The sequence below is a fragment of the Neoarius graeffei genome, chromosome 2, assembly GCF_027579695.1.
Source record: "Neoarius graeffei isolate fNeoGra1 chromosome 2, fNeoGra1.pri, whole genome shotgun sequence".
NCBI lineage: Eukaryota > Metazoa > Chordata > Actinopteri > Siluriformes > Ariidae > Neoarius > Neoarius graeffei.
In genome coordinates, this window is record NC_083570.1 from 74706607 (window position 1) to 74734606 (window position 28000).

General features: G+C 42.0%; 2 protein-coding genes across 5 annotated transcripts; one reads left to right on the forward strand and one right to left on the reverse strand.

The window, feature by feature from the left end:
* cib1 (calcium and integrin binding 1 (calmyrin)) lies at positions 1-5392 on the forward strand. Its single transcript, XM_060914980.1, has 7 exons — positions 1-146; positions 443-477; positions 722-821; positions 2731-2884; positions 4669-4787; positions 4924-5012; positions 5106-5392. The coding sequence occupies exons 1-7, from the start codon at positions 96-98 to the stop codon at positions 5125-5127; spliced, it is 570 nt and encodes a 189-aa protein (XP_060770963.1). The 5' UTR covers positions 1-95; the 3' UTR covers positions 5128-5392.
* Positions 4668-28000, reverse strand: LOC132881917 (RCC1 domain-containing protein 1-like). Of its 4 annotated transcripts, none has more exons than XM_060914976.1 (9): positions 27642-28000; positions 27518-27592; positions 26957-27009; positions 21122-21201; positions 16241-16362; positions 9842-9940; positions 5768-5920; positions 5649-5678; positions 4668-5566 (listed from the first exon to the last, which is right to left on the reverse strand). In XM_060914976.1, exons 1-9 carry the CDS (start codon positions 27859-27861, stop codon positions 5409-5411), a joined length of 990 nt encoding a protein of 329 aa, XP_060770959.1. In that variant the 5' UTR covers positions 27862-28000; the 3' UTR covers positions 4668-5408. The 4 variants fall into 4 exon arrangements, with proteins under 4 accessions (XP_060770959.1, XP_060770960.1, XP_060770962.1 ...); XM_060914977.1 differs by having other exon boundaries at positions 27518-27574; positions 27642-27999; XM_060914979.1 differs by lacking the exon at positions 27518-27592 and having other exon boundaries at positions 27642-27998.

Here is a 28000-nt window from a genome sequence, read left to right on the forward strand (position 1 = left end):
GAGGAAGTGGAGTTCTCTTAAGTGGTAAAGTTAGTTTGTCGGAATATCCGGAACAGAAGCAGTGCTCTTGTTTAACAAGTAACGTTTTTGCCGTGATGGGTACCACAGCTACTAAATTACCGAAGGATCAGTTATCGGAGTATCAGGTAAATATTATATTTATGTGTTAGATTAATGGGTATGTTAGAAAGCTGTCCATGTTAACAGTTAGCATTGGAAGCTACAACACTAGTAGTGTGTGTGTGTGTGTGTATGTATTATAAAGTGGACCTTGCCGTTTGTTTTTCGCAGATTACGATTTTTTTTAGAGAAGTTTCTATTTGTTTTCAGTCCATAAAACTGTAGACAGAAAGCTGATTTCCGATATCAACTCACCAGCCCTTGTCCATAATGTAGAGTAATAAAGGTACATTAATCTGATCCTGTTGCTTTGTGTGTTTAGGAGCTCACCTTCCTCACTAAGCAAGAAATTCTGCTGTAAGTAAAACAATCACTAAATCCACCTAATCAATCCAAATACTGCTTCATTCTGAGTGACAGCCTTCGTCCAGAAATGTTTAAGTTAATGTGCATCACTGTAATAACTGATAAGAGCTTTGGTTTATAGTAATGTGAACCAAAACAACAGAATTAATCAGCAACCAAATCTCTCATCAGTCATACACCAACTACAATAAAGTACAGTTTTTAACAGTTTGTGTCTCAACAATCTGTTTTCTAGGGCACATAAGAGATTCACTGAACTCCTGAACAGAGATGACAGGCAACAACTCCATTCCCGGGTACCGATGAGTAAAATTTGTACTTTGCCGGAGCTCAAGGTGAGTTGAAACAATCATTTTGTGTGTGATTCAGGTGACATTACATTAGATTTGAGTAACCAGTTTACAATTGATGCACATGTCCTCAGGATGGGCTTGTTGAGGAGTTGAATCAGGTATATTAGTGCAGGGACAACAATACAATATGCAGGGTTGGGGACCATCCATTTAAATTCACAATACCTACTGGAAGTACAGTGTCTGAAATTTTAGTTATCAGATTATCCTAATCTGGCCTGAACAATGACTGAAATTCATCTCTTTCTTTAAACATTTCTCACTTCCTGCATGAGAGATGATATAGTATCTTTCAGCAGGGCCGTGCGGAGGCCTTTAGGGGCAGGTGCTCGAATGGGGGCACATGGATCAAAATGTTAGAACAGCTACAGCGTAATCTGCCCAACTATAGCAACCAATATTCAAAGAGAATGTAAACAAGAATGTTAAACCGTGAATACACATTAGAAGAGTTTGTCATTTATCAAAATGTAATTGTAATTATTATTTGAAGATTACTCAGCTGCAGACTACTACGCTCAGGGATCCACTGTCCTTAGCTGCATCATGCAGTTCCTTTAATTTGGCTTTTTGTTTTGTCTGTAACCGCTTATTCCATGCGGGGTCGTGGGGCAAGCTGGAGCCTATCCCGGCTGACCATGGGCAAGAGGCAGGGTACATCCTGGAGAAGTTGCCAGCTCATTGCAGGGCTGACACACACGTCGAGACTCAAACAACCAACCATTCATACTCACGGTCAATTTAGAGCCACCAATTAACCTAACCTGCATATCTTTGGACTGTGGGAGGAAACCCACGCAGACACGAGGAGAACATGCAAACTCCACACAGAAAGGCCCTCGTCGGCCGCTGGGTTCGAACCCAGAACCTTCTTGCCGTGAGGCGACAGTGCTAACCACTACACCACCGTGCTGCCGTTTGGCTTTTTGCCTTCTCTTTTTTTGAGGCATCTTTGAATGATTAATATTTAATATCTTGATAACTCAAAAAACATAAGACAAAATAATAAGAGGTATAAATAAAACTGCAAATTCCAAAGTGAACTATGAAAGAGGTACAATCAGGTTTTATTACATTAACGAGCAAAAGCTTGTTTAGTGTTTGTGTTTAGTTTCTTGAAATTGTTATCTCTCTCAAATGCAAACTATATGGATTAAAAAAGCTGAGAGATATTGCAACAACATTATTATGGGACCCATTTTATCATTTAACACATGCTGCCCAAACTAGCAAAACGATCAGAGAACTAACTAGGTGAAAATGTGACCTTCAGAATCAGACCCACTATACTGCTGGCAGGCTACTACTGTACAATTTCATGATGAAGTGTATGTAGTACTCCAACATCACAACAAGCAAAACAGGTGAGGGAGCCGACAGCTTTGAAACACAAACTCGCTGTTTCTCAATGTAGTGGAGTAAGTGTCTCTGTATGAAGACTTGTCACATCCGATATTATAAAGGTTTAGATTTTAATTTAAACTGGCAGTTATGGAGAAGAAGAAATTATTTACCTTCCTGTTTGCCAGGGTCACTGACCGCTGCTTCTTCAAATTAACGGGCACGTGCGAGCTGGTGGGTGTGCGCTTAATTTCTATTAGCTAATGGGCCCTTCGTTCAAAGAGGAAGGGGCGGCAAACGGATAACAAACCTACAGCTACCGGCTACTTCACCCTTCAGCGTATGGATGGCAGGCAGACAGGCATTTTTAACTTACAGTTTAAATATTAATTGTTAAAATTCTTCTCAATAAGAGCCATAGGTAGGCAAACAAAAACACACAGTTGCTTACCTCCTTTACTTATCTTACATTATCTGAATGGCATTTCTGTTATGTAAACATACCCCCAACACCTGTGTAATCTGTGCACTTTTTGGGACTACAATCTAGTCCAATCCCTTTCAAAAAAGGATCTGCCAGGTTTTCTCCACCTCAGAGATTAAGGATGGGAGCTTAAGCTTTGAAGACTTCTTGGATCTCTTGAGCGCCTTCAGCGATTCAGCAACACTTGAAATCAAATCACACTATGCTTTCAGAATTTTTGGTGAGGCTTGATTTCTATTCTAGTAACAAAAATGCCTTTCTAAATATTTTTAAAAAAAATGTTTATTCCTTCTCATTGTGACACTTGCTAACCGTAGAGGTCACTAAAAATAAAGATCAAATACACTCACCGGCCACTTTATTAGGAACACCTGTGCATTCATGCAGCAAATTCTGCAGATACAGGACAAGAGCTTGAGTTAGTCTTCACTCAAACATCAGAATGAGGGGAAAACATGAAATCTTAGCGACTGTAGGTCACTTTCATATAGGAAATCAGTTATCGTACGCGGTAAAAACAACACGGAAATTTCATTCCCGCTCAGTCTTCCATAAGAGAAGAGGAACAGACACCTGACTGTATTTAACAGAACGCTATGGTGCACGAACCTCCGCCAGACTCGTGAACTAAATCACAAGGCGGCAAGTTCATTGTTGTGAAAAGCCCAAGCTGCATCATGTCCAAGCTGAGAGTTCTCTTCCTGTTTCTGAACATTTGCTTTGTTCAAGCAAAGGCTATCTGTAGCCGCTTTATCCTGTTCTACAGGGTCGCAGGCGAGCTGGAGCCTATCCCAGCTGACTACGGGCGAAAGGCGGGGTACACCCTGGACAAGTCGCCAAGTCATCACAGGGCTGACACATAGACACAGACAACCATTCACACTCACATTCACACCTACGCTCAATTTAGAGCCACCAGTTAACCTAACCTGCATGTCTTTGGACTGTGGGGGAAACCGGAGCACCCGGAGGAAACCCACGCGGACACGGGGAGAACATGCAAACTCCGCACAGAAAGGCCCTTGCCGGCCACGGGGCTCGAACCTGGATCTTCTTGCTGTGAGGCGACAGCGCTAACCACTACACCACTATTTGTTATAAATAGCCTTTGCCCAAGCAAAGGCTATTTATAACAAATTTTGCTTATATCTGCTGATGCTTTCTTTATTTGTTGTTTTGAGTTTGCTACTGGCTGCTTTACACTGAGACAGTATGAACAGTTCTGTAGCAGTATCACTACATTTACCGTACGTCACTGCCAGCAACATCACGACTGGTCACAGCATAAAAACCTGATGGTTCTGATTCCCAATGGAGCCATGCAAAAGATTTCCGTTAACGTTACTAGTTTGTCAGGGGATAGATTAACGTTTATAGATTAACAAATCGACTTTATGGTTTTGTTCCCATTCCCTTACGACACTATTACCGCATAATAACAGAAAATATACGGTTTTCAGTGAGTGGGAATGGAGTACGTGACTGTAGTTTGATTGGTGCCAAACAAGCTGGTTTAAGTATTTCTGAAACTGCTGTGTAATAAACACCATTCTGTGTAAACTCTAGAGACTGTTCTGTGTGAAAATCCCAGATCATCAGCAGTTTCTGAAATACTCAAACCAACCTGTCTGCCACCAAAAACATGCCACGGTCAAAAGTTAGAGAGATCACATTTGTCCCCCATTCTGATGTTTGATTTGAACATCAATACAAATACAAACTCTTGTATCTGCAAGATTTTATACGTTGCGCTGCTGCCACGTGATTGTTGGATAATTGCATAAATGAGTAGGTGTACAGATGTTCCTGATAAAGTGGCCAGTGAGTGTATAATGATATTTGTATACTTTTATTTCCTCCTCTTTTGATGCTTTACTAACTATAGTCACTAAAAATAGAGGCCAAGTGTGTGAACTGAAGTCCATTTAGCTAAACAACAGCAAAAAGTGTAATTTGTGTGAAAAGAATATTAAGAACTTATTTAGCATGATTTAATCATACCAGATTTTGATGATGATGGGACACTTGATTATGGAGATCTCGAGAAGTTGGTGAACTGTCTGACTGGGGAGTCTGCAGACACACAACTCACATCTGAGGAAATGAGTCAGCTCATACGCAATGTGAATATGCTCGCTTTCTCACTCTCACTCACTCACACACCAACTTTTATCATTACAGTTCGACCTTTTGTTCCTTTGCTGCAGTCAGAGACTTAAACAGTCTATTTGTATCATGAGTACAATTTTTAATTTACAGATTCTTGAGGAATCAGACATTGATAAAGATGGGACTGTAAACCTCTCTGAATTTCAGCATGTTATCTCCAGGTCTCCAGATTTTGTTAGGTAAGAAACCTAGTTTTATTCTATTTGATCTTTTATCTCCAAGTACCTTCATGTGTGTTGTGCTATTTAATAATTAAACACTGTAATTTCCAGTTCATTCAAGATTGTGCTGTGAAGATTACGGCGAACCAAACGTCCAGCTCATTTTCAACATGTGTGCACTTTGCCCTTCACCCAACAGTACTCATGTAACATGTTAACTGTGGTGGTTGGTTTTTTTCCTCCATATCTGTATTTTAACTACCTTTGCCATTGTAAAGATTTTCACTTTCTTTATACAACTCTCACTTGTTTGTTTGTACATGTATATTTGATAAACGCTTGTACTTTTCCCTTACGTCTGTGTTGCTGAGAGGTAAATAAAAGTGGCAGGAGACACAGTACTGTATGTGTGGGTCATGATGCAACACGGTCCCTTGGATCTGCTGATACAAATGTGTTCCATAATCCACAAGTAACATCTTCCACACTCATTCCACCACCTGAGAAAAACTCCACAATTTTTGGTTCATCTGAACTGCATCTTGAACCATGACCCAACTGGCCATAGAAACCTGTTACAGAAGGAAAATAGGAGCTCATCAGATCAGTCCGCTGTACTTATTAGCCCATAAACTAGAAAGTAAAATAGCTTACCCCATCCCCAGGTGTAGAGATCACCGGTGCCTAAAGAAATAAAATACATGTAAATAATTCCAACACCATCCAATTCAATAAAATATAAACACCAGGAAAGAGACGTTACAGAAGCTTACTTGTGATGGCCGCTGTATGACGAGATCCACAGCTGACCTTCTTAATTTCAGCTGCTTCTGATAAATCCACCAGAGCGGGGAATGCTTGAATTGAGATGAACACATCACTGGTGCCCTCATCTTCCTTTTTGTTCCCCTTCAGTTTGTCTTTCTCTATACAGAAACATGTATTAGACTGGTACCAAAATCCAGAATTGTGACACCCAAAGGCATTTTTGAGACGGCAAACAGTCTTATGTCAATTTGGGTATGCCGAATTCAAATCTGCAATATGCCGAGCTCTATAGCTACGTTCACACTGCAGGCTGAAGTGACTCAAATCCGATCTTTTCGCCCATATGTGACCTGTATCCGATCTTTTATTGACAATATGAACGACACAGATCCCGTCTTCTTCCGCTTATCCAGGACCGGGTCGCGGAGGCAGCAGTCTAAGCATGGAAGCCCAAACTTCCCTTTCCCCAGACACCTTGGCCAGCTCCTCGGGAAGAACACCGAGGCGTTCCCAGGCCAGCCGAGAGACATAGTCCCTCCAGCGTGTCCTGGGTCTTCCCCGGGGCCTCCTCCCGGGGGGACATGCCTGGAACACCTCCCCAGGGAGGCGTCCAGGAGGCATCCGAAAAAGATGCCCGAGCCACCTCAGCTGGTTCCTCTCGATGTGGAGGAGCAGCGGCTCTACTCTGAGCTCCTCCCGAGTGACTGTGCTTCTCACCCTATCTCTAAGGGAGCGCCCAGCCACCCTGCAAAGGAAACTCATTTCAGCCGCTTGTATCCGCGATCTTGTTCTTTCTGTCATTACCCAAAGCTCATGACCATAGGTGAGAGTCGGAACGTAGATCGACCGGTAAATTGAGAGCTTCGCCTTTTGGCTCAGCTCCCTCTTCACCACGACGGACCGGTAAAGCGACCGCATCACTGCGGAGGCTGCACCGATCCGCCTGTCGATCTCACGCTCCATCCTTCCCTCACTCGTGAACAAGATCCCGAGATACTTAAACTCCTCCACTTGAGGCAGGACTTCTCCACCAACCTGGAGAGGGCAAGCCACCCTTTTCCGGTCGAGAACCATGGCCTCGGACTTGGAGGTGCTGATTCTCATCCCAGCCGCTTCACACTCGACTGCAAACCGCCCCAGTGCATGCTGAAGGTCCTGGTTTGAAGAAGCCAACAGGACAACATCATCCGCAAAAAGCAGAGATGAAATCCTGTGGTTCCCAAACAGGATTCCTTCCGGCCCCTGGCTGCGCCTAGAAATCCGACCCAGGCCGTTTGGATATGTGGTCCTAATTCCGATTCCTATCCGCTCTTTTCATATGCGACTTCAGTCTGAACCGCCAGGTCGCATTCATCCGACTTACACGTCATCAACAAGCCACAAACGTCACTATTCTGCGCTGAAGTAGGCGGCGGGTCTCTCAAAAAAGTTACAACAACATGGCGCATAATCACGGGCGCAGATAGAGGGTGGGACGAGTCATATTTAAATTCGCCTCGTTCGGTCCCCCCTACTTATAGGGAGGAAAAAACGTCTATGCTGTCTTTCTTTGCATAAGGCAAACCTCACGGAAAAATCAAAAGACTAATTACCATTCGGTTTATTGAGGTGCACAGCAGTGTATACATAGTTGCAACAACTCACATAAAACAAAACAAAGACTGATATTCGGTTGGTTGAGCTGCGCAGACTGCACAGGTTGCGAGCTCGAGCTTGGTTGCTATGGTAACCCACAAGTTTGACAGGCATATTGGGGTTGGGGTTGGTTTGCTGGCAGCTTTGTCCCCCCCAGTTTTTTGTCCCCCCCAGTTCAAAAAACGTATCTGCGCCCCTGCGCATGACATCAATGCGAGGGACGCTTCGGGCTGTGAAGGTTCTGAATCTTCTCAATGGAAGGACGCAGAGGTTAGGGAGCTGATTTCCATTTGGGGGGATGCAGCTATTCAAGCTAGATTGGATGGGTCATACCGCAACCGGGCGGTTTTACTTCCGTAAACACTGGCCATGCTCACTGCGTGTGACGTCGTCGTATCCTGCAATGCGCATGCGGAACACTTTTAGGTCGCTTTTCGTTCATACTGAGGATCACATACAAGTCGCATATATTTGTTAATATGAACGACCTCACAAAAAAATCGGATTTCACAAAAAAATCGGAATTGAGCATTAAGCCTTGCAGTGTGAACGTAGCTGACCTCTGTTGACCTCTAGAGGTCATTGAACTTTGGGCCTGTAAACGTCTCAGCTGAACCCAGTTTCTCAGCTTTCTAAGGAATGAAATGTACTAAAATGATTTGTTTGGGTGCTGAATTCATTTTCCATTTGTAAAACGACATATGACCTCTGATAACCTCAAGGTCTTTAAACTTGGCGTATAGGCCTATGCATTTAACGGCATTTTTAAACTGACTTTACTCCCCCAAAAAGAATATGAACAGACAAAAAACAAATAGAAAGGAACAAATACAACATTAAATGCCAGTCCATGTACACATGACTTACTTTTCACAATGAGAGTGCCTCGGTGATCACCTTACATAACATTGCATTACATTTAGCGGTTATTGTTTATACAAAGCTACTGAAAAAAGGACAGATTCAGCGGCATACAAAATGTGGGGGCATACAGGGTATACAGGTTCATCAGGGTTAGTATATATGAGAGTTTTTTTCTTTGTTGTTTGTTTTGTTTTAAACGGGGTAAAGCCTTTACAAACAACAAAGAAAAAAACTCTCATATATACTAACCCTGATGAACCTGTATACCCTGTATGCCCCCACATTTTGTATGCTGCTGAATCTGTCCTTTTTTCAGTAGCTTTGTATAAACAATAACCGCTAAATGTAATGCAATGTTATGTAAGGTGATCGCCGAGGCATTCTCACTGTGAAAAGTAAGTCATGTGTACATGGACTGGCATTTAATGTTGTATTTGTTCCTTTCTATTTGTTTTTTGTCTGTTCATATTCTTTTTGGGGGAGTAAAGTCAGTTTAAAAATGCCGTTAAATGCATAGGCCTATAGGCCAAGATTAATGACCTTGAGGTTATCAGAGGTCATACCGTATTTATCCTAATAAACGCGCCCGGGCGCGATGCAAAACATGAAGGGGGAGCGTCAATTTCGACCCTTAAATGACAAAAATCGAACATGACAAAATCATCGGAATTTAAAACATTTATTTTGAAACACATGAAAATACAGTTATATGTCCAAAAAGTCAATTAAACAATGTCCAGCTCGCTTATAAGGATAACACTGGTAAGTAAACTATTTGTAGTGACGTCACAATTCACGTCATCGTCGATGTTTATGAGCTCACAAAACAAAATGTCGTCCTCAAAACGATCCTTCACCGCTAGTTTTAAGTTAAAGGTTGTAGAACTGGCAGAGCAGAAAGGCAAACACTTAGCTGCAAAAACATTTAATGTTCACCGTAAACGTGTACAAGAGTGGTGCAAACAAAAGGTACGTCTCCACCCGTATTGATATCCGCAGCAGAGTGAATGTCCGTATTTTATACTGTCCATGTTTACTAATGCGATTTCCGGTAAAAAAAAAATCAGCGGTGAAATTGAACGTCTCTGTTGTGGTTTGTTGGATTTAAAGTTTGTTAAATGAAGAAAATGGTTGGTAAATACTATTCTAGCTCTGAAAATCGTGGAGGCGCGTCAAATAGGGAGGGCGCTTCTATAAGGATAAATACAGTATGTTGTTTTACAAATGAAAAATGAATTCAGCACCCAAACATTTAACAAACAAGGCCATTTGCTAACTTCATTAATCATTTTAGTACATTTCATTCCTTAGAAAGCTGAGAAACTGGGTTCAGCTGAGACGTTTACAGGCCCAGAGTTTAATGACCTCTAGAGGTCAACAGAGGTCAGATAGAGCTCGGCATATTGCAGATTTGAATTCGGCACACCCAAATTGACAAAAGAAGACTGTTTGCCGACTTTGTCTCAAAAATGCCTTTAACTCCTTAAATAAGCACTTTTCTGAATTTTGGTACCAGTCTATATGTCAAAGAGAGAAGCAGACAGAGAGAGAGTAAAAGAAGAGTTTTAAGCCTGGCTCACCAATACTTTCTTCTCTCGGTCTCTCCTCTCTGAGGCCTTTCGATGGCAGGCCAATCTGGCCACTCTCATTCCAGCCCCATACATATAGATCTCCTCCAGCTGTGCAAATTAAAACGTCTGGTTAATCGCCCCACCTTTGCACAATGCTTTTACTGGCTTGTAGGATGTTTTCACACTTATTTACTGAATTCAAATGAGAGCAAAACTGATACTTTTGGTTTGTTTGCTTTGGTTCATAATAGAATAACAAAAAAAAAAAAAAATCATCACTGGTAGACGGGCATCCAAGGCTGAAAATATACTTCTAAAACTAATTCATTCTTTAGAAATATGGTGAGAGAAAAAAAGGTAAACAAACCTTTGCCAAATGCACACAAATCACAACAATAACCTAAGCCCGCCAAACACAGTAAATAGTAAAACTATTATCAAGTTATTATAACTCATTATAAATGTTAAATAATTTATATAACCAAAACAACTTGTTTAAAACATTTTGCATTTATGCACTGCATCCAGTGTTTCTCTTTTGTTTGACAGCACTAGAGTTGTCGTTTGCCTCAGTTTAGCTGCTCACATCAAAATAAATGTCGCCCACAACCCAGAATACATCACATTTAGTTCACGTCCTGGAGTTTGATCGTCCTAAACCACTAAGTAAGCAGAGTGACAGGAAAATTTTAAGAAAGCAATGGTCGATGATTAGTTTTTTTTTTTTTTATAGTAGGTTCCAGGAACGTTATATAGCATGGGATGCTGATTTACCCCCCCATTTAAATTAATATTTTATATTACACAGCATGTTGAAAATCATGGTGCAGCTTTGCACAAGCAACCAAAACAATAACAGCTGATGCACACCAGCAGCTAGTCATTTACAATGAAAAAAAAAAAAAGGAATGCAGTGATAATGTACTTTACATAATTAAACTTTAGAGAAATCATTAAAGATTTACACACTACACATCCATGAAAGACAAGCCACAAACACAACTACTGCTGACAACAATATAGGAATGCACCCTGAAATTCCATTTTGTGATACTGAATGCAATTTGAAGTTCTTTTAATTTATTATTATTATTATTATTATTATTATTAATTTAAGAATGTGTTCATAGGAACTTAACCAAGTTACAAAATCTCCCATCTTTGCACAAATTTTGAACAGTATATGAGTGATTCCACGCTTATGGGTACTGAAATGGGGACATGAACTTATTTTTAAAAATTCACCTAAAACCATTTCTTTTTTTACCATCAGGTCACAAAACATGTAATCTTTAATGAATGATATGTTAAAAGATAACTTTAATTTTCTGAGATGTAATAAAAACATATTTATATGCCAAAGTCAAGCCTATGAGTTCCAAAATGATGTCTGTTCCAGTACTTCTGTTACGATTGTCCATCTCGCGTCTGTTACAAATTAATTACAATCTAGCTATATACCATGTTAATCTTATTGAAAGAATGTGTATGTTTATTCTACTACACATGTTTATTAATTATATTTGCTAAAACATCACCTTCCTATGTTTCAAAAAGTAATTCTACATTGTTAAAATTGAGAATATATATGTCCACAACACTTCTGTTACGTTCTGACTTTGGCATATAAATATGTTTTTATTACATCTCAGAAAATTAAAGTTATCTTTTAACATATCATTCATTAAAGATTACATGTTTTGTGACCTGATGGTAAAAAAAAAGGAATGGTTTTAGGTGAATTTTTAAAAATAAGTTCATGTCCCCATTTCAGTACCCATAAGCGTGGAATCACTCATATATATTAGTGCTGTCAAGCGATTAAAATATTTAATCGCGATTAATGTCGCGACTGTCATAGTTAACTCGCGATTAATCGCAATTTAATCGCACATTTTTGTCACATGAAAAACCATTGTAATTCTCTTATCAGCATAAAAAAGTGAATGGGCTTGCTTTGTACCAATGTTTTTTTTTTTTATTGCAGAGCATAACACTACGGCGCCGTAGAGGGGACATGGTGAATAAAAAAATAAAGCGTGGGAACGACTTATAAGGTGTGTGCACAAGATATTAATGCGCGCGCACGAGTTATAACCCGTGCGCACGCTTTGCGTTAAGGCGTGCGCTCGGGTAATTAAAAGTGAAGGGACGAGTTACTACGGCTCTGTATAACACCTCTTGTCACAGCCACTGCAAAGTCGGGCTGGAGCCGCCGATGGGAAAACGAAACCTAAGCCGAGCACCGTGGCTCTTCGTCCCGAGGCGCGGCAGCGCGAACTGCCCGCACTGGTTCTTTGGGGGGGAGGGCAGAGGACTCTGGCTGTGCGGGGCGTGACATTACAGTCTGGCTGCTATCGTTTTTCTAAACAAAGTCTCTGTTCTGTTCCAAGTTCCTGGCAGTTTCAAAAGCTTATGAAAAACCTACATCATGTCACAGAGCGTTAATCTCACGATAAAAAAATTATCGCCGTTAAAATTGAGTCAAGTTAACGCGTTAATAACGTGACATTTTTGACAGCACTAATATATATTTGATTTACAATTATTTCTCTGACGAGGGATATTTTATTTGTGGAGATCAGCACTGGCTTATCTAATAAAACACCCCAGTACAATTGGTGTCTGTTCCTTTAAATGATAATGAGCCACTAGTGGGGGGTGCACCCCACCCTCCCTCTTCTGCTGGCCAATCAGATAGCACTTTCCACATGAATATTCATTCTCAAAGGCAGTTCTCAAGCCAAGAGTGGAGATGCTGAGATGGGGGTGGGTTGGTGTAATTCTAATGAGCTCCACTTGTGACATAGAAAGGGGAGGCAAATCTGAATGGCTTGTTGAAGCAAATGTTTTCTGAAATAGGCAGCACAAAAGAAACTGACTGGATTGTCTTATTTCAGAGTGTGTGGGTCGGTAGGCTCCAGATACCCAAATGTATCTAAACAAGAACTGACAAAGTGAGTTTTTCATAATATGGCCTTTAAGCCTTAAAGCAGATATGCAGAACCTTTATTTTTAAATACATTTCTGAGTGGATAGCATCTCTATCCTTGACTCTTGTATGCTGCATAAATGGGAATAAAAAAAATATTTTTGAGAGTTAAAAATCGACTGCAAAGTTTGCATTCGAGCTGCTCCGCTGAGCCAGCCAGCCCTGAGTGCGTGACATCACAGCGGTAACCGGTTTTAAGGCCGAGGCCTTTGACAGCTACAGACCAAAGTCATATAAATAAAAATTTATGGTGAAAGTAAGAAATACTGTTACCGACTTGCTCAACTAAGACTGATTTGACTTCAGTGATTGTGGGTTGACTCTCATTAAAACAGTAGGCGTTATAACTTATGCAGCATACATGTACATGCATGCATTTTTCACTGATAAAATGTAAAAGGCTAATTAAATAATCAGATGAACTGAGACAATCACATTCTGAAGCAAATTCATCTCATCTCATTATCTCTAGCCACTTTATCCTGTTCTACAGGGTCGCAGGCGAGCTGGAGCCTATCCCAGCTGACTACGGGCGAAAGGCGGGGTACACCCTGGACAAGTCGCCGGGTCATCACAGGGCTGACACATAGACACAGACAACCATTCACACTCACATTCACACCTACGCTCAATTTAGGTGGGGTTTACATTAGACCGTATCAGCGGATCATCAGATTAACGTTTTTAAAACGATTAGCGAGCAAACAGCAACACCAATACACAATTTGCGTGCGCACAGCAACACCAATACACGGATACGCTCGGCTCCGCAGGCATCCTGCGCTCCAAATCACTCCGCCCTGAACAGCGAGTGCCCTCTGGAGGGTGCGCACTCCGGCCCTGCGCAGCTCACAGAGCGCGCGAGTGAAGCGCACAAGCTGTGATTCGGGACTGACCCGCTGTGTGTGTGATCCCAGCGCATATCACTTACCACTTGCAAGTGGAAGGATGGCAAGCCTAAAGACAATCATAACTACACAATGGGCAGTATTTGCATCAGTATTTGCAGTATTTTCATACTTTTATACTCTTTAATGAAAGGTGATACAAGGCGGAAGTCCGCGCTGTTTTTCAGCAGTCGCGTCACATGACCAACGCCAGCGAATCAGGAAGGTGGATGTCACAGTGACGTTGTCCAATGACGACGCCAGCTAGAGCTCAGCACAGCGTATCCGCGTATTCTCAATGTTTACACAGCACCGGACCAGACACGATCTGGATTGAATACGTGGACCCTGGCGGATTCCCGTTTCCCGGCATTTTAATGTAAACGGACAGTGCATCCGCGAAGAAAACGAGACAGATACGGTCTAATGTAAACTTGGCCTTAGAGTCACCAGTTAACCTAACCTGCATGTCTTTGGACTGTGGGGGAAACCGGAGCACCCGGAGGAAACCCACGCGGACACGGGGAGAACATGCAAACTCCACACAGAAAGGCCCTCACCGGCCACGGGGCTTGAACTCGGACCTTCTTGCTGTGAGGCGACAGCACTAACCAATACACCACCGTGCCGCCCCTGAAGCAAATTAAATAAATTTTATACCGGTAACTTAAATACACAATACAAGTTACATGTATTAATCTAAATGCACGTAAGCAACGTGCTGTTTTTGTTGTTTTTTTATCCAAATGAGAGTCGCCTCTTACCCGTCTGTGTTCTCGCTTCTTGAAGGCCGATCTTGTGGCCGACTGTTTTGAAATAATCTGACTTTCAGTTGTTTGTTCAGTTCTACGTTCGTTCGCTTCTTCCACGTAAGGGCGAGATATTGCTGCTGAGGCAAGCATATCCAGTGGAGAAATCAGATGGCTGGTCCACTCATTCTCCATACTGAGTACTCCGCCATTACTGCTCAGCTCAGGCAATTACTAAAACCAGGGACAGGACGTCACCGGTTTTAGCAACAACCGCGGGGAGGTCACTGCCCAAGCGATAATATGTTCCGTTCCGGGTTTTAGCAACAACCCTCAGCTCACACTCTGGGAGAACTGGTACAACTGAACTTACTTTCCTTTTCTTGTAGTTTTCTTTTCCTTTAATTGTTGGTACTGCACCCTCTTTCAATACAGGCTTATAGCCAACACTCCTCAACAGATCAGAGGTCTCGTACGAGTCTTCAGTAAAATGTGCAGAGCAGAGGAGAGACCACTTTGTAGACGCCCAATGTGCCCGTGAACTTCTCGCAAAACGCATCCAAATCTTTGCAGTTTGAACATTCTTGGACTATGAATGCAACATAAATCCACTGTGGCAGCGGGGGCGTGGTCAAGCATCGGTCTGTGACAGGAGGGCGGAGTCAGGGAAGGTAAGTGGCAGAATCACTACACCTGTTGTTAATTAATGTGTTTGTATGTCTTCCCAGTGACCGCGCCCTATTTAAGGAGAGAGAGCGAGAGAAGAGGGAGCTCTCTCCCCAACCAGACGGCTGATGTGTGTGCGTGTGTCTGAGTGTGTGAGAGTGTTTACAAAAGCTGAAAAGCTGAATAAAAGAGTTTTGTGAATTCAGTTCTAGCCTGCCGTCCTTCTGTGCTCCACCCACCTACACGAACTGTCACATCTACCTTCTGTCGTGTTGCTGCACCGGGCAAAAACACATCTACGTGGCATGGCGATAAATTAGCTCAAAATGGAGGATCGGAGTTGCAGTCGGCTCTGTGTTTTAGTATAGCGGAAATGGCGATGAGACCGAGAGACTTCCTGTTGTGACGTTACGGATGTCAAGGTCATTCACTCAGACTGCTACCTATATCTCATCTCATCTCATTATCTGTAGCCGCTTTATCCTGTTCTACAGGGTCGCAGGCAAGCTGGAGCCTATCCCAGCTGACTACGGGCGAAAGGCGGGGTACACCCTGGACAAGTCGCCAGGTCATCACAGGGCTGACACATAGACACAGACAACCATTCACACTCACATTCACACCTACGCTCAATTTAGAGTCACCAGTTAACCTAACCTGCATGTCTTTGGACTGTGGGGGAAACCGGAGCACCCGGAGGAAACCCACACAGACACGGGGAGAACATGCAAACCACTACCTATATGAATCACTTTAATCGTAAAAATTACTATATTAGATTTATTGTTAACACTTAAAACTATTCCTGTGCCATTCTTGAGGTCTCAAGGCATTTATAAAGAAAAAGTGAGGCCATCGCTCTGCGTATCTCCTTTAAGGATCATTTTTGTCACATATAGCTTTATCTTTGAATCTGTGCTACTTGTTGAAAACGAAATGAAAAAAGCAAATTCCGTCAACGGTATGTACTAAATATTTGACAGTGTTTCATGTACATCTTTTTTTTTTTTTAATTTCATATTAAAGGGTGCCAGTAATCAACAATTCTTATAAAGCACTATGAAGTTATGTGGATATTGGACTACTGGAATTGAAGGAAGAGTTTTATTCTCACCACTGATGCATGCTGAGTGCCAGCCTCCTGCAGCGACAGATTTCATCGGGACTCCCCACAGAGCCTCGATTGCTTGAGGCTCATCCCCTGACACCAGAGTGCCATGACCCAGCTGACCATGACTGCCAAAACAACAAGACAACTTTACTGTCATCTCATCCGTTCAACAGTGTGCTTTAAGGGGCATGGTGCAAAAAAGGTAAGAATACAAAGGCTATACAAACAGGAAACATTACAAGTGTGTAAACCATTTATAAGTAAGGGAGAAGGTAAAAGGTCTGCAACATTGAGGAAATACGAAATAAAACACAAAAAAGTGTGTTCTGCTATTATAAAAAAAAAAAAAGACAGGATGGGATGTTTTATTCCTCTTAAACAGCATCAATAATTATTGTCAAACTTTTAACCATTTATAGTTATGTTTAATGTTGTAAGTTGTTAAAAGTTGTAACTACCATCTGGCAAGGCACGCTGCAATAGAGATCTTGCAGTCACGTGACCGGAAAGTACACAACCGCCATCTTGTCGGTCAAAAACACCGCTGAATACTGCTGCACTCGTGTACAGAATGGATCAATTTCAACCGACGGACTACACGGCTCATTTTTCTAATGAACAGATAACTAGATATATGTCTAAAATAAACGATCTACAGATTTGTGACCCTTATGGCTCACCGGACGGAGTTTTCACGACCGGATTTTGAACTGCCAGCGGAATACCCGGACGTGTATGATTACCTCATTAACTTTCCCTCGCTGTTCAGTGGTGAAGCACTGCGTGCTTATAAATCTCAGTTATCTTTACAGAAATTCAGGATTTGTCAGCGACTCAGATGTGGCATCTTGTAAACAAGAATCCTCATTGGATGGGTAAGTCACTTAAGTATTGAGTATAGCACTGACCAGCCGATTATAGAATAGAATAAGGTAATTCCAAATCGTCTGTGTTGTTTACATGGATCTGGCGTTGGAGAGGTAGCTGCTTGGCAGTGGAGATTTGAGTGGCTGTTTTCTGAGCTTAGTCAACAGGCCGGCTCTGCAGCCTCGCTTTTGCTCCCGGCGCCGCCTCCTTCGCTTTGCTTCTGATAACAATCCAAGGAGACCCCGCTGGTCTCGCCCGGAATGTTTTTTTTTTTCTCGTCCGGAATGTTGTGTATGCGATGGAAATCGCTACAAACCGTCATTTTCTGCTGGAAACCAATGTCCAGTAAGTCCATACGGTTGTAGTGGATATTGAAGTCCGGTACAGACGAACAACACGCAAAAATACACACAAAAAACATAAAAAACGTGCACGGGTAGGGAGAGCTTGTAGCCGCAGCCGTTGTAGTAGAATTGTATATAGTAGGGTTTTCCAGAAGAAAAGGTAGAAGTAAAAGCAGAAGTAGAACCAGAAGTAGAAGTAGAAGGCGGAATATGGCGTTTGACCGACACGATGGCGTCTGTCACAATCTGGATCGGCTGTGACGTCACATGCAAGTGCTCCATACAGATGCGAGTGGGGAGTTAAACTCTCGTGGTTACCAGAGGACCCGCCCCCCACTGTAACCCTAGCTATGTAATAGGCGAGAGGCCGAGGGCTGTGGAAACGGAGATCGGCGCTGCCCGATGCACCACACGGCGTGGGAAGGACTTTAACTTTAAATGTTGTAAGTAAGCATGAGACTAATTATTTTCTCTTATTACTTATGTGAAAGCAGCTATAAACATCCATTCCCTCACAAGCCTTTCTTTTTTCCTTATCCTAAAGTTCATTATATAAGAAAATGCAGCTTGTCATATTACCAAGGAACAGCAAAGCACAAACTCCTCTGTCCTGAAAACTTTCCCATGATGGAAAACATACTGACTGTTAAAGTGATGATGCCTGGGACTGCATCCATAAATGTTAAATGAATGTCTCCGTCCAGAAAGCATCACCTTATAAATAGAGGCTATTACACAGTTGCACGAAGATATGAAGTTTCTCTTCAAGTGGTGAATACACTACCGTTCAAAAGTTTGGGGTCACTTTAAAATGTCCTTATTTTTGAAAGAAAAGCACTGTTCTTTTCAATGAAGATCACTTTAAACTAATCAGAAATCCACTCTATACATTGCTAATGTGGTAAATGACTATTCTAGCTGCAAATGTCTGGTTTTTGGTGCAATATCTCCATAGGTGTATAGAGGCCCATTTCCAGCAACTCTCACTCCAGTGTTCTAATGGTACAATGTGTTTGCTCATTGCCTCAGAAGGCTAATGGATGATTAGAAAACCCTTGTACAATCATGTTAGCACAGCTGAAAACAGTTGAGCTCTTTAGAGAAGCTATAAAACTGACCTTCCTTTGAGCAGATTGAGTTTCTGGAGCATCACATTTGTGGGGTCGATTAAATGCTCAAAATGGCCAGAAAAATGTCTTGACTATATTTTCTATTCATTTTACAACTTATGGTGGGAAATAAAAGTGTGACTTTTCATGGAAAACACAAAATTGTCTGGGTGACCCCAAACTTTTAAACGGTAGTGTATATTCACGAGTGAGCGAAGCGAACAAGTGAAAATATTTTCAACATGAGAATATAAACTTAAAATCTTCACGTCACTGTGTAATGTTCTTTATATGGACACATCCACAAAAACAAACAAAAAATGCAAATTTAATCAAAAGAATTTTAATTTTGAACCGGTTCGGCACTTTGACAAGGTGCGTCTAATTAGCGGAAAACACTGGGAGTGACATCATCAGAGTGAAATATCGGGAAAAGTGCCGCTCAGATCCGTGATGTACTTTGTATGAAAAATGCGAATTTTTCAACACGAGAAGATAAACTTCATATCTTCAAGCCAAAGATGTGTGATTTTCTTTTTATCATACAGACATATTCACAAACAAAAAGTATCAAAACAATTCATCGCATTCCTCACGAGTGACATACAGAGATTTACATCACGGTTCTGGTTCTCCATGTCCCAGACATAGCTCGTGTGAAAAATACGAGTGGCGTATTTCCCAGTAAAACACTCATGTCCATATAATATGATGAAATGTAAAAAGAACAAGTTACAGCAAGCACACTGATATAAAATTACTCAACACCTTCTGACCAATCAAATTTGAGGATTCAACAGTGCTGTGGGTATACTGTAGTTATTTGATTAATACAACCCCGATTCCAAAAAAGTTGGGACAAAGTACAAATTGTAAATGAAAACGGAATGCAATGATGTGGAAGTTTCAAAATTCCATATTTTATTCAGAATAGAACATAGATGACATATCAAATGTTTAAACTGAGAAAATGTATCATTTAAAGAGAAAAATTAGGTGATTTTAAATTTCATGACAACAACACATCTCAAAAAAGTTGGGACAAGGCCATGTTTCCCACTGTGAGACATCCCCTTTTCTCTTTACAACAGTCTGTAAACGTCTGGGGACTGAGGAGACAAGTTGCTCAAGTTTAGGGATAGGAATGTTAACCCATTCTTGTCTAATGTAGGATTCTAGTTGCTCAACTGTCTTAGGTCTTTTTTGTCGTATCTTCCGTTTTATGATGCGCCAAATGTTTTCTATGGGTGAAAGATCTGGACTGCAGGCTGGCCAGTTCAGTACCCGGACCCTTCTTCTACGCAGCCATGATGCTGTAATTGATGCAGTATGTGGTTTGGCATTGTCATGTTGGAAAATGCAAGGTCTTCCCTGAAAGAAACGTCATCTGGATGGGAGCATATGTCGCTCTAGAACCTGGATATACCTTTCAGCATTGATGGCGTCTTTCCAGACGTGTAAGCTGCCCATGCCACACGCACTAATGCAACCCCATACCATCAGAGATGCAGGCTTCTGAACTGAGCGCTGATAACAACTCGGGTCGTCCTTCTCCTCTTTAGTCCGAATGACACGGCGTCCCTGATTTCCATAAAGAACTTCACATTTTGATTCGTCTGACCACAGAACAGTTTTCCACTTTGCCACAGCCCATTTTAAATGAGCCTTGGCCCAGAGAAGACGTCTGCGCTTCTGGATCATGTTTAGATACGGCTTCTTCTTTGAACTATAGAGTTTTAGCTGGCGACAGCGGATGGCACGGTGAATTGTGTTCACAGATAATGTTCTCTGGAAATATTCCTGAGCCCATTTTGTGATTTCCAATACAGAAGCATGCCTGTATGTGATGCAGTGCCGTCTAAGGGCCCGAAGATCACGGGCACCCAGTATGGTTTTCCGGCCTTGACCCTTACGCACAGAGATTCTTCCAGATTCTCTGAATCTTTTGATGATATTATGCACTGTAGATGATGATATGTTCAAACTCTTTTTGCAATTTTACACTGTCGAACTCCTTTCTGATATTGCTCCACTATTTGTCGGCGCAGAATTAGGGGGATTGGTGATCCTCTTCCCATCTTTACTTCTGAGAGCCGCTGCCACTCCAAGATGCTCTTTTTATACCCAGTCATGTTAATGACCTATTGCCAATTGACCTAATGAGTTGCAATTTGGTCCTCCAGCTGTTCCTTTTTTGTACCTTTAACTTTTCCAGCCTCTTATTGCCCCTGTCCCAACTTTTTTGAGATGTGTTGCTGTCATGAAATTTCAAATGAGCCAATATTTGGCATGAAATTTCAAAATGTCTCACTTTCAACATTTGATATGTTGTCTATGTTCTATTGTGAATACGATATCAGTTTTTGAGATTTGTAAATTATTGCATTCCGTTTTTATTTACAATTTGTACTTTGTCCCAACTTTTTTGGAATCGGGGTTGTACTACTTAGTAAGAATAATCTGTTTACTTAGTATTAATTATTCATTAATTTAAAAAAAATTAGTTGAACAACTGGAAATCAATTTTAGATCTTTTTATTTATTTGCAGGATATCAGCTCTCACCTGCCATGTCCCCAGGTGTAAACAGTCCCAGAGGCTGCGAGTAGAACAGCGTGCCCAGTGCCTAGCGCCAGGCTCACTGCCTGCAGATGGGGAGAGAGAGGCCGAAAAAATGGAGGCTTGGAGGCTATATATCCCCCTGGGACCAACGGTAATGGTAGAGCATTCCCTTTTCAATGAAATAAATAACAGTTAGATATGGGTTCTGAAAATACCAACAAATACAATGCAATATTCATAGAATGCTTCTAATTTTCAAAACAGTTTCACTAAAACAGAGCTTCTCAATCCAGTCCTGAGGCACCTCAAGCAGTCAGTCCACGTTTCTTCCAGCTAAAAACACAACTAAAGCCTGTAAGAAGGGCTATTCAATGCTGATGAGCTGAGCTCTGGCTTGTTACAAAGTGGAAGTCAGTACAAATACGGGCTGAATGAAGGACTGGATTGTGAAGCTCTGTACTCTAATAAAGTCTCAGAGGATTTTCAGCTGTCCACGACATTCTGAAGCAGTGTTTCCCACACACAGGTAACACTGTGGCTCTGTGTCAAGGTATACTGATGACTGCCCAAGTATATTCTCATCATTATCTCTAGCCGCTTTATCCTTCTATAGGGTCGCAGGCAAGCTGGAGCCTATCCCAGCTGACTACAGGCGAAAGGCGGGGTACACCCTGGACAAGTCGCCAGGTCATCACAGGGCTGACACATAGACACAGACAACCATTCACACTCACATTCACACCTACGGTCAATTTAGAGTCACCAGTTAACCTAACCTGCATGTCTTTGGACTGTGGGGGAAACCGGAGCACCCGGAGGAAACCCACGCGGACACGGGGAGAACATGCAAACTCCACACAGAAAGGCCCTCGCCGGCCCCGGGGCTCGAACCCAGGACCTTCTTGCTGTGAGGCGACAGCGCTAACCACTACACCACCGTGCCACCCCCCCAAGTATATTTTGTGGCATAAAACAAACAAAAAAAAAAGTGCTTCGTTTACAATTTGGCTGTGACATGAATGCAGCTCGAGTCATAACCATGGTACTTCCTGCCCAGTGTTTCAGGGACAGACTCCAGATCCAATGCAATCCTGACCAGGATGAAGCGGAAGATAACGAATGAAGATGCTATGCCACTGATTTTCAAAGTGGGGTCCAGGAAGTATAACCAGGGAGACTGCGATTTAAAAAGATTCTTAATGTGATGAAAAATCACAACTCTCTCTTATAAAAAAAAAAATACCAAGTACCAGACACGCCTTCTAATTCAGTGTTTTTTATGCCTCCGCCACCTTAAGGTGCAGGAGGCATTATGTTTTCGGGTTATCCGTCTGTCCGTGCGTGCACGCGTCCGTCCCGAAACCTTGTGAACATGATATCTCAAAGGCTAATGAAAGGAATTTCACCAAACTTTCACCATTTGTGCGCTTTGGGACAAACATGAACTGATTAGATTTTGAGGTTAAAAGGTCACAGGTCAAGGTCACTGTGAGGTCAAATGTCCATCCCCAAACCTTGTGAACGCCATATCTCAAAGACTATTGAAAGGAATTTCACCAAACTTTCACCATTTGTGCACTTTGGGACAAAGATGAAATGATTAGATTTTGAGATCAAAAGGTCTAAGGTCAAGGTCATTGTGAGGTCAAATGTCCATCCCCAAATCACAACTTAATAAGGCGTGTAATCTACCAGGCGGAGGCATCCCCATCGACGCCGCTGGCGTCGAGTTCTGTCTACTTCTTTTTTTTTTTATTAATTAAAAAAAATCACTTCATGTCTTAAAGTAATGATGGATGTTGTTTCTCTTTACTTAATTGAGCGGTTCTTGACATAATGGGGCGGCACGGTGGCGTCGCACTGTCACCTCACAGCAAGAAGGTTCTGGGTTCGAGCCCAGTGGCTGATGGAGGCCTTTCTGTGTGGCGTTTGCATGTTCTCCGCGTGTCTGCGTGGGTTTCCTCCGGGTGCTCCGGTTTCCCCCACAGTCCAAAGACATGTGGTTTGGTTAACATGGGGCAGCCATGGCTTGAAGGTTGGGCTGAAGTGCCCTTGAGCAAGGCACCTAACCCCCAACTGCTCCCTGGTACAGATTCCTACAGTTGTGGATGGAACAGGGCTATTTACTGTATTTTTATTATTTACAGGGATGAGAATGAAAAATATTTTAAAAGTCTGAAAAAAACAGGGCGGGGCCCATGGGGCTAATGATTTTTGGCTATTTTTTTTTTTTTACCCCAAAACCATTAATTTTATCAGCAAAAATTTGCAATTTATATGGAAATAAATTCCCCTTCTTGGTGGACTACCAGGTGAAAATGATTAATATGGTACAAGAGACTTGTTTTTAATCAATTCACATTTGATGATTTCAAAAAATCAATGCACCTTTTAATATAAACGAGCTCTACAGTATTATATTTCTGCATTTTAGCTATTCATGTCTTTGAATACTCTAATCCTTTAAAATGAAGTGCAAACCAGAAAAAAGTTCTATCATATAATTCTCTTAAGCTTTCTTCTGACGTTATCATGGTAGCAGGAGGTCTTGCGTATCAAGCAGGCAACATTCAACATCACTCATCACTTCCCTTTCAACTGTTGTGTGGACTAACGAGGTTTTATCTGGACAGGATGCTGTATAATGTAATACAGATACCATATGGTCAATCTGAAGATCGAGATGGTGATTTTGAATTAAAGAACAGGCATGTACAATGGGCATTACATATTGGAAATTTTTTTTAAATCAAAAACTATAAGTTCATCTCGGCCTAAAAAATGTGGGCAGACGCTCCCGCGCAGCACACGCCAGCAATTCCCCCCCATGAAATGAGCAATAAGTAGGAGAGTTATACATGCTATCATACTTAAAATTTCATCAGAAATATAGATATGATACTATGATTCTCCCCAACATGCTACATTAGATAAGCTAACCCCATTTATAAAAGATACACATTTATAGATGTAATTGATATATTTTTTTGGGGCGCGCTCTCTCTCTGCCATGCCGATCCTGTAGGCTGCACTGACTCAACTGAAAACTCCGGTCCTCAAGAAAAGAGATAAAAGCCCGCCCACACTGAAAGCTGATTGGCTTATTTTGCTGAGTGACCCAATCAAGATGCTCTTTGTCTGGTATGTGCTACATGAACAGGCACACAGGCAGCGTTGCCAGATTGGGTGTTTTTAAGTGCATTTTGGCGGGTTTTGAACATATTTTGGGCTGGAAAACGTTAGCAGTATCTGGCAACACTGCACGCAGTCTCCGTCGCGCGCGCACATTGTAAGATGCGTGATGCAGACCTTAATGTTGCGCGCGCACGCTCTTGCTCGCTTCTATCAATATGCAGGAGACTCCCGGAACTTCCAGGAGACTTGGGACGTCTGCATTATAAGGTGACCACAGATCGTTAATCATACCCCCCCCCCAAAAAAAAAAAAATTCTCAACAGATTTACATCGATCTCAAAAACGATCATTTTGGTCTGAAAAAGTCGGAAATCCGCCAATCGGCGGAAAATTCTCATCCCTGTATTTACTATTTGATCTCAAATGCATTAAGAAGGCATGAAACTAGTCCACTAATTAACTTTTGACAAGGCACCTGTTAATTGAAAAGCATTCCAGGTGACGACCTCATGAAGCTGGTTAAGATAATGCCAATACTTTGCAAAGCATTATCAAGGGAAACACTGGCTACTTTGAAGAATCTAAAATATGAAACTTTTTTTTTAACACTTTGTGTTTACCACATAATTCCACGTTATTTCATAGTTTGTCTTCATTATTGTTTTACAATACAGAAAATAGTCAAAATAAAGACACACCTATGTACAAACTTTTGACTAGTAATGTAAATAGTCTAATATTGATTTTTTTTGTATAGTTATTAGCTAGTTTGATTTTTTTACTTTATTTGAATGGGTTTAATCCAAACCACAATAAGTAAATCATGTGAAATTGGACTTAATGCTTCCTGTTGGTGGAATTTTCTAGAACAAGCTCTTCAGTAAACAACCAGAATATTATTGTACAAATATGAAAATGAGCCTAATTTTTGAATAGACAGATTAGTGGATTTTTTTTTTACAGTTAAAGTCTGAAAAAAAAAAAAAGAAATAATAAGGTTTGAGAATCCCTACTCTACTTACAGTGGTGCTTGAACCTTTTAGAATTTTCTATATTTCTGCATAAATATGACCTAAAACATCATCAGATTTTCACACAAGTCCTAAAAGTAGATAAAGAGAACCCAGTTAAACAAATGAGACAAAAATATTATACTTGGTCATTTAATTATTGAGGAAAATGAGCCAATATTACATATCTGTGAGTGGCAAAAGTATGTGAACATTTGCTTTCAGTATCTGGTGTGACCCCCTTGTGCAGCAATAACTGCAGCTAAACGTTTCCGGTAACTGTTGATCAGTCCTGCACACCGGCTTGGAGGAATTTTAGCCCGTTCCTCCATACAGAACAGCTTCAACTCTGGGATGTTGGTGGGTTTCCTCACATGAACTGCTCGCTTCAGGTCCTTCCACAACATTTTGATTGGATTAAGGTCAGGACTTTGACTTGGCCATTCCAAAACATTAACTTTATTCTTCTTTAACCATTCTTTGGTAGAACGACTTGTGTGCTTAGGGTCGTTGTCTTGCTGCATGACCCACCTTCTCTTGAGATTCAGTTCATGGACAGATGTCCTGACATTTTCCTTTAGAATTCGCTGTTATAATTCAGAATTCATTGTTCCATCAATGATGGCAAGCCGTCCTGGCCCAGATGCAGCTAAACAAGCCCAAACCATGATACTACCACCACCACCATGTTTCACAGATGGGATAAGGTTCTTATGCTGGAATGCAGTGTTTTCCTTTCTCCAAACATAACGCTTCTCATTTAAACCAAAAAGTTCTATTTTGGTCTCATCTGTCCACAGAACATTTTTCCAATAGCCTTCTGGCTTGTCCACGTGATCTTTAGCAAACTGCAGACGAGCAGCAACGTTCTTTTTGGAGAGCAGTGGCTTTCTCCTTGCAACCCTGCCATGCACGCCATTGTTGTTCAGTGTTCTCCTGATGGTGGACTCATGAGCATTAACATTAGCCAATGTGAGAGAGGCCTTCAGTTGCTTAGAAGTTACCCCGGGATCCTTTGTGAGCTCGCCGACTATTACACGCCTTGCTCTTGGAGTGATCTTTGTTGGTCGACCACTCCTGGGGAGGGTAACAATGGTCTTGAATTTCCTCCATTTGTACACAATCTGTCTGACTGTGGATTGGTGGAGTCCAAACTCTTTAGAGATGGATTTGTAACCTTTTCCAGCCTGATGAGCATCAACAACGCTTTTTCTGAGGTTCTCAGAAATCTCCTTTGTTCGTGCCGTGATACACTTCCACAAACATGTGTTGTGAAGATCAGACTTTGATAGATCCCTGTTCTTTAAATAAAACAGGGTGCCCACTCACACCTGATTGTCATCCCATTGATTGAAAACACCTGACTCTAATTTCACCTCCAAATTAACTGCTAATCCTAGAGGTTCACATACTTTTGCCACTCACAGATATGTAATATTGGATCATTTTCTTCAGTAAATAAATGACCGAGTGTAATATTTTTTGTCTCATTTGTTTAACTGGGTTCTCTTTATCTACTTTTAGGACTTGTGTGAAAATCTGATGATGTTTTAGGTCATATTTATGCAGAAATATAGAAAATTCTAAAGGGTTCACAAACTTTCAAGCATCACTGTAGATTGTGTGTTTCATTCCTTAACCAAGAAACCTGAAATGGACTGAAAGCATCCAGCAGCAGATGTGATCACATTACCAGTCTTTTCAGTGGTGTTGAGTTCTCTACTCCAGACAAGCTCTCTTCTGTTTCTGTGTAAAGCCCAGCAGTGGACAGTGTGAGTAAAGCTGAGGGTTAAACAGCTCTCAGTGAGAACAGCATCCTCACACACACCCTGCTGCTGCTCCTCCTCCTCACACACACCCTGCTGCTGCTCCTCCTCCTCCTCACACACACCCTGCTGCTCCTCCTCCTCCTCACACACACCCTGCTGCTGCTCCTCCTCCTCACACACACCCTGCTGCTGCTCCTCCTCCTCACACACACCCTGCTGCTCCTCCTCCTCCTCACACACACCCTGCTGCTGCTCCTCCTCCTCACACACACCCTGCTGCTCCTCCTCCTCCTCACACACACCCTGCTGCTCCTCCTCCTCCTCACACACACCCTGCTGCTCCTCCTCCTCCTCACACACACCCTGCTGCTCCTCCTCCTCCTCACACACACCCTGCTGCTGCTCCTCCTCCTCCTCACACACACCCTGCTGCTGCTCCTCCTCCTCACACACACCCTGCTGCTCCTCCTCCTCCTCACACACACCCTGCTGCTCCTCCTCCTGCTCCTCCACTCCGGGTTCACACAGCCACCGCCGCTGCCCTGCACACACACACACGGCTTCATGCACAACATTCATCAACACCATCAGTTAAAATGCAGTCCTCACCGGTTCTGTGGATGACAGCAGTTCGGCTCCAACTCGCAACAACTTTCTGTGTTTCGGTTTTTTGTTTTCGGCTCAAACCGGTTCTGCTAAAAGTCTCAGCACAAGTACACAAAGAGTCCAGCAGCGCCACAGGACTGAGCACCCTCATGCCCTCCTCTTCATCTTTCCGCCCGGGCTTTATCTGTCCAAACCCATTAAAACCGAACCCAAACCACTTCATTGACCTAAAGCTCCTAAAAAACCCACTATCACTTCCATTAACACCGTTGAGTAAAAGGCACTTTTTTAATTTTTCAAAATAAAAGCCTTACACAGGCATTATTAATTAATAAAAATACAGGGCGTCCTAAACGTATACC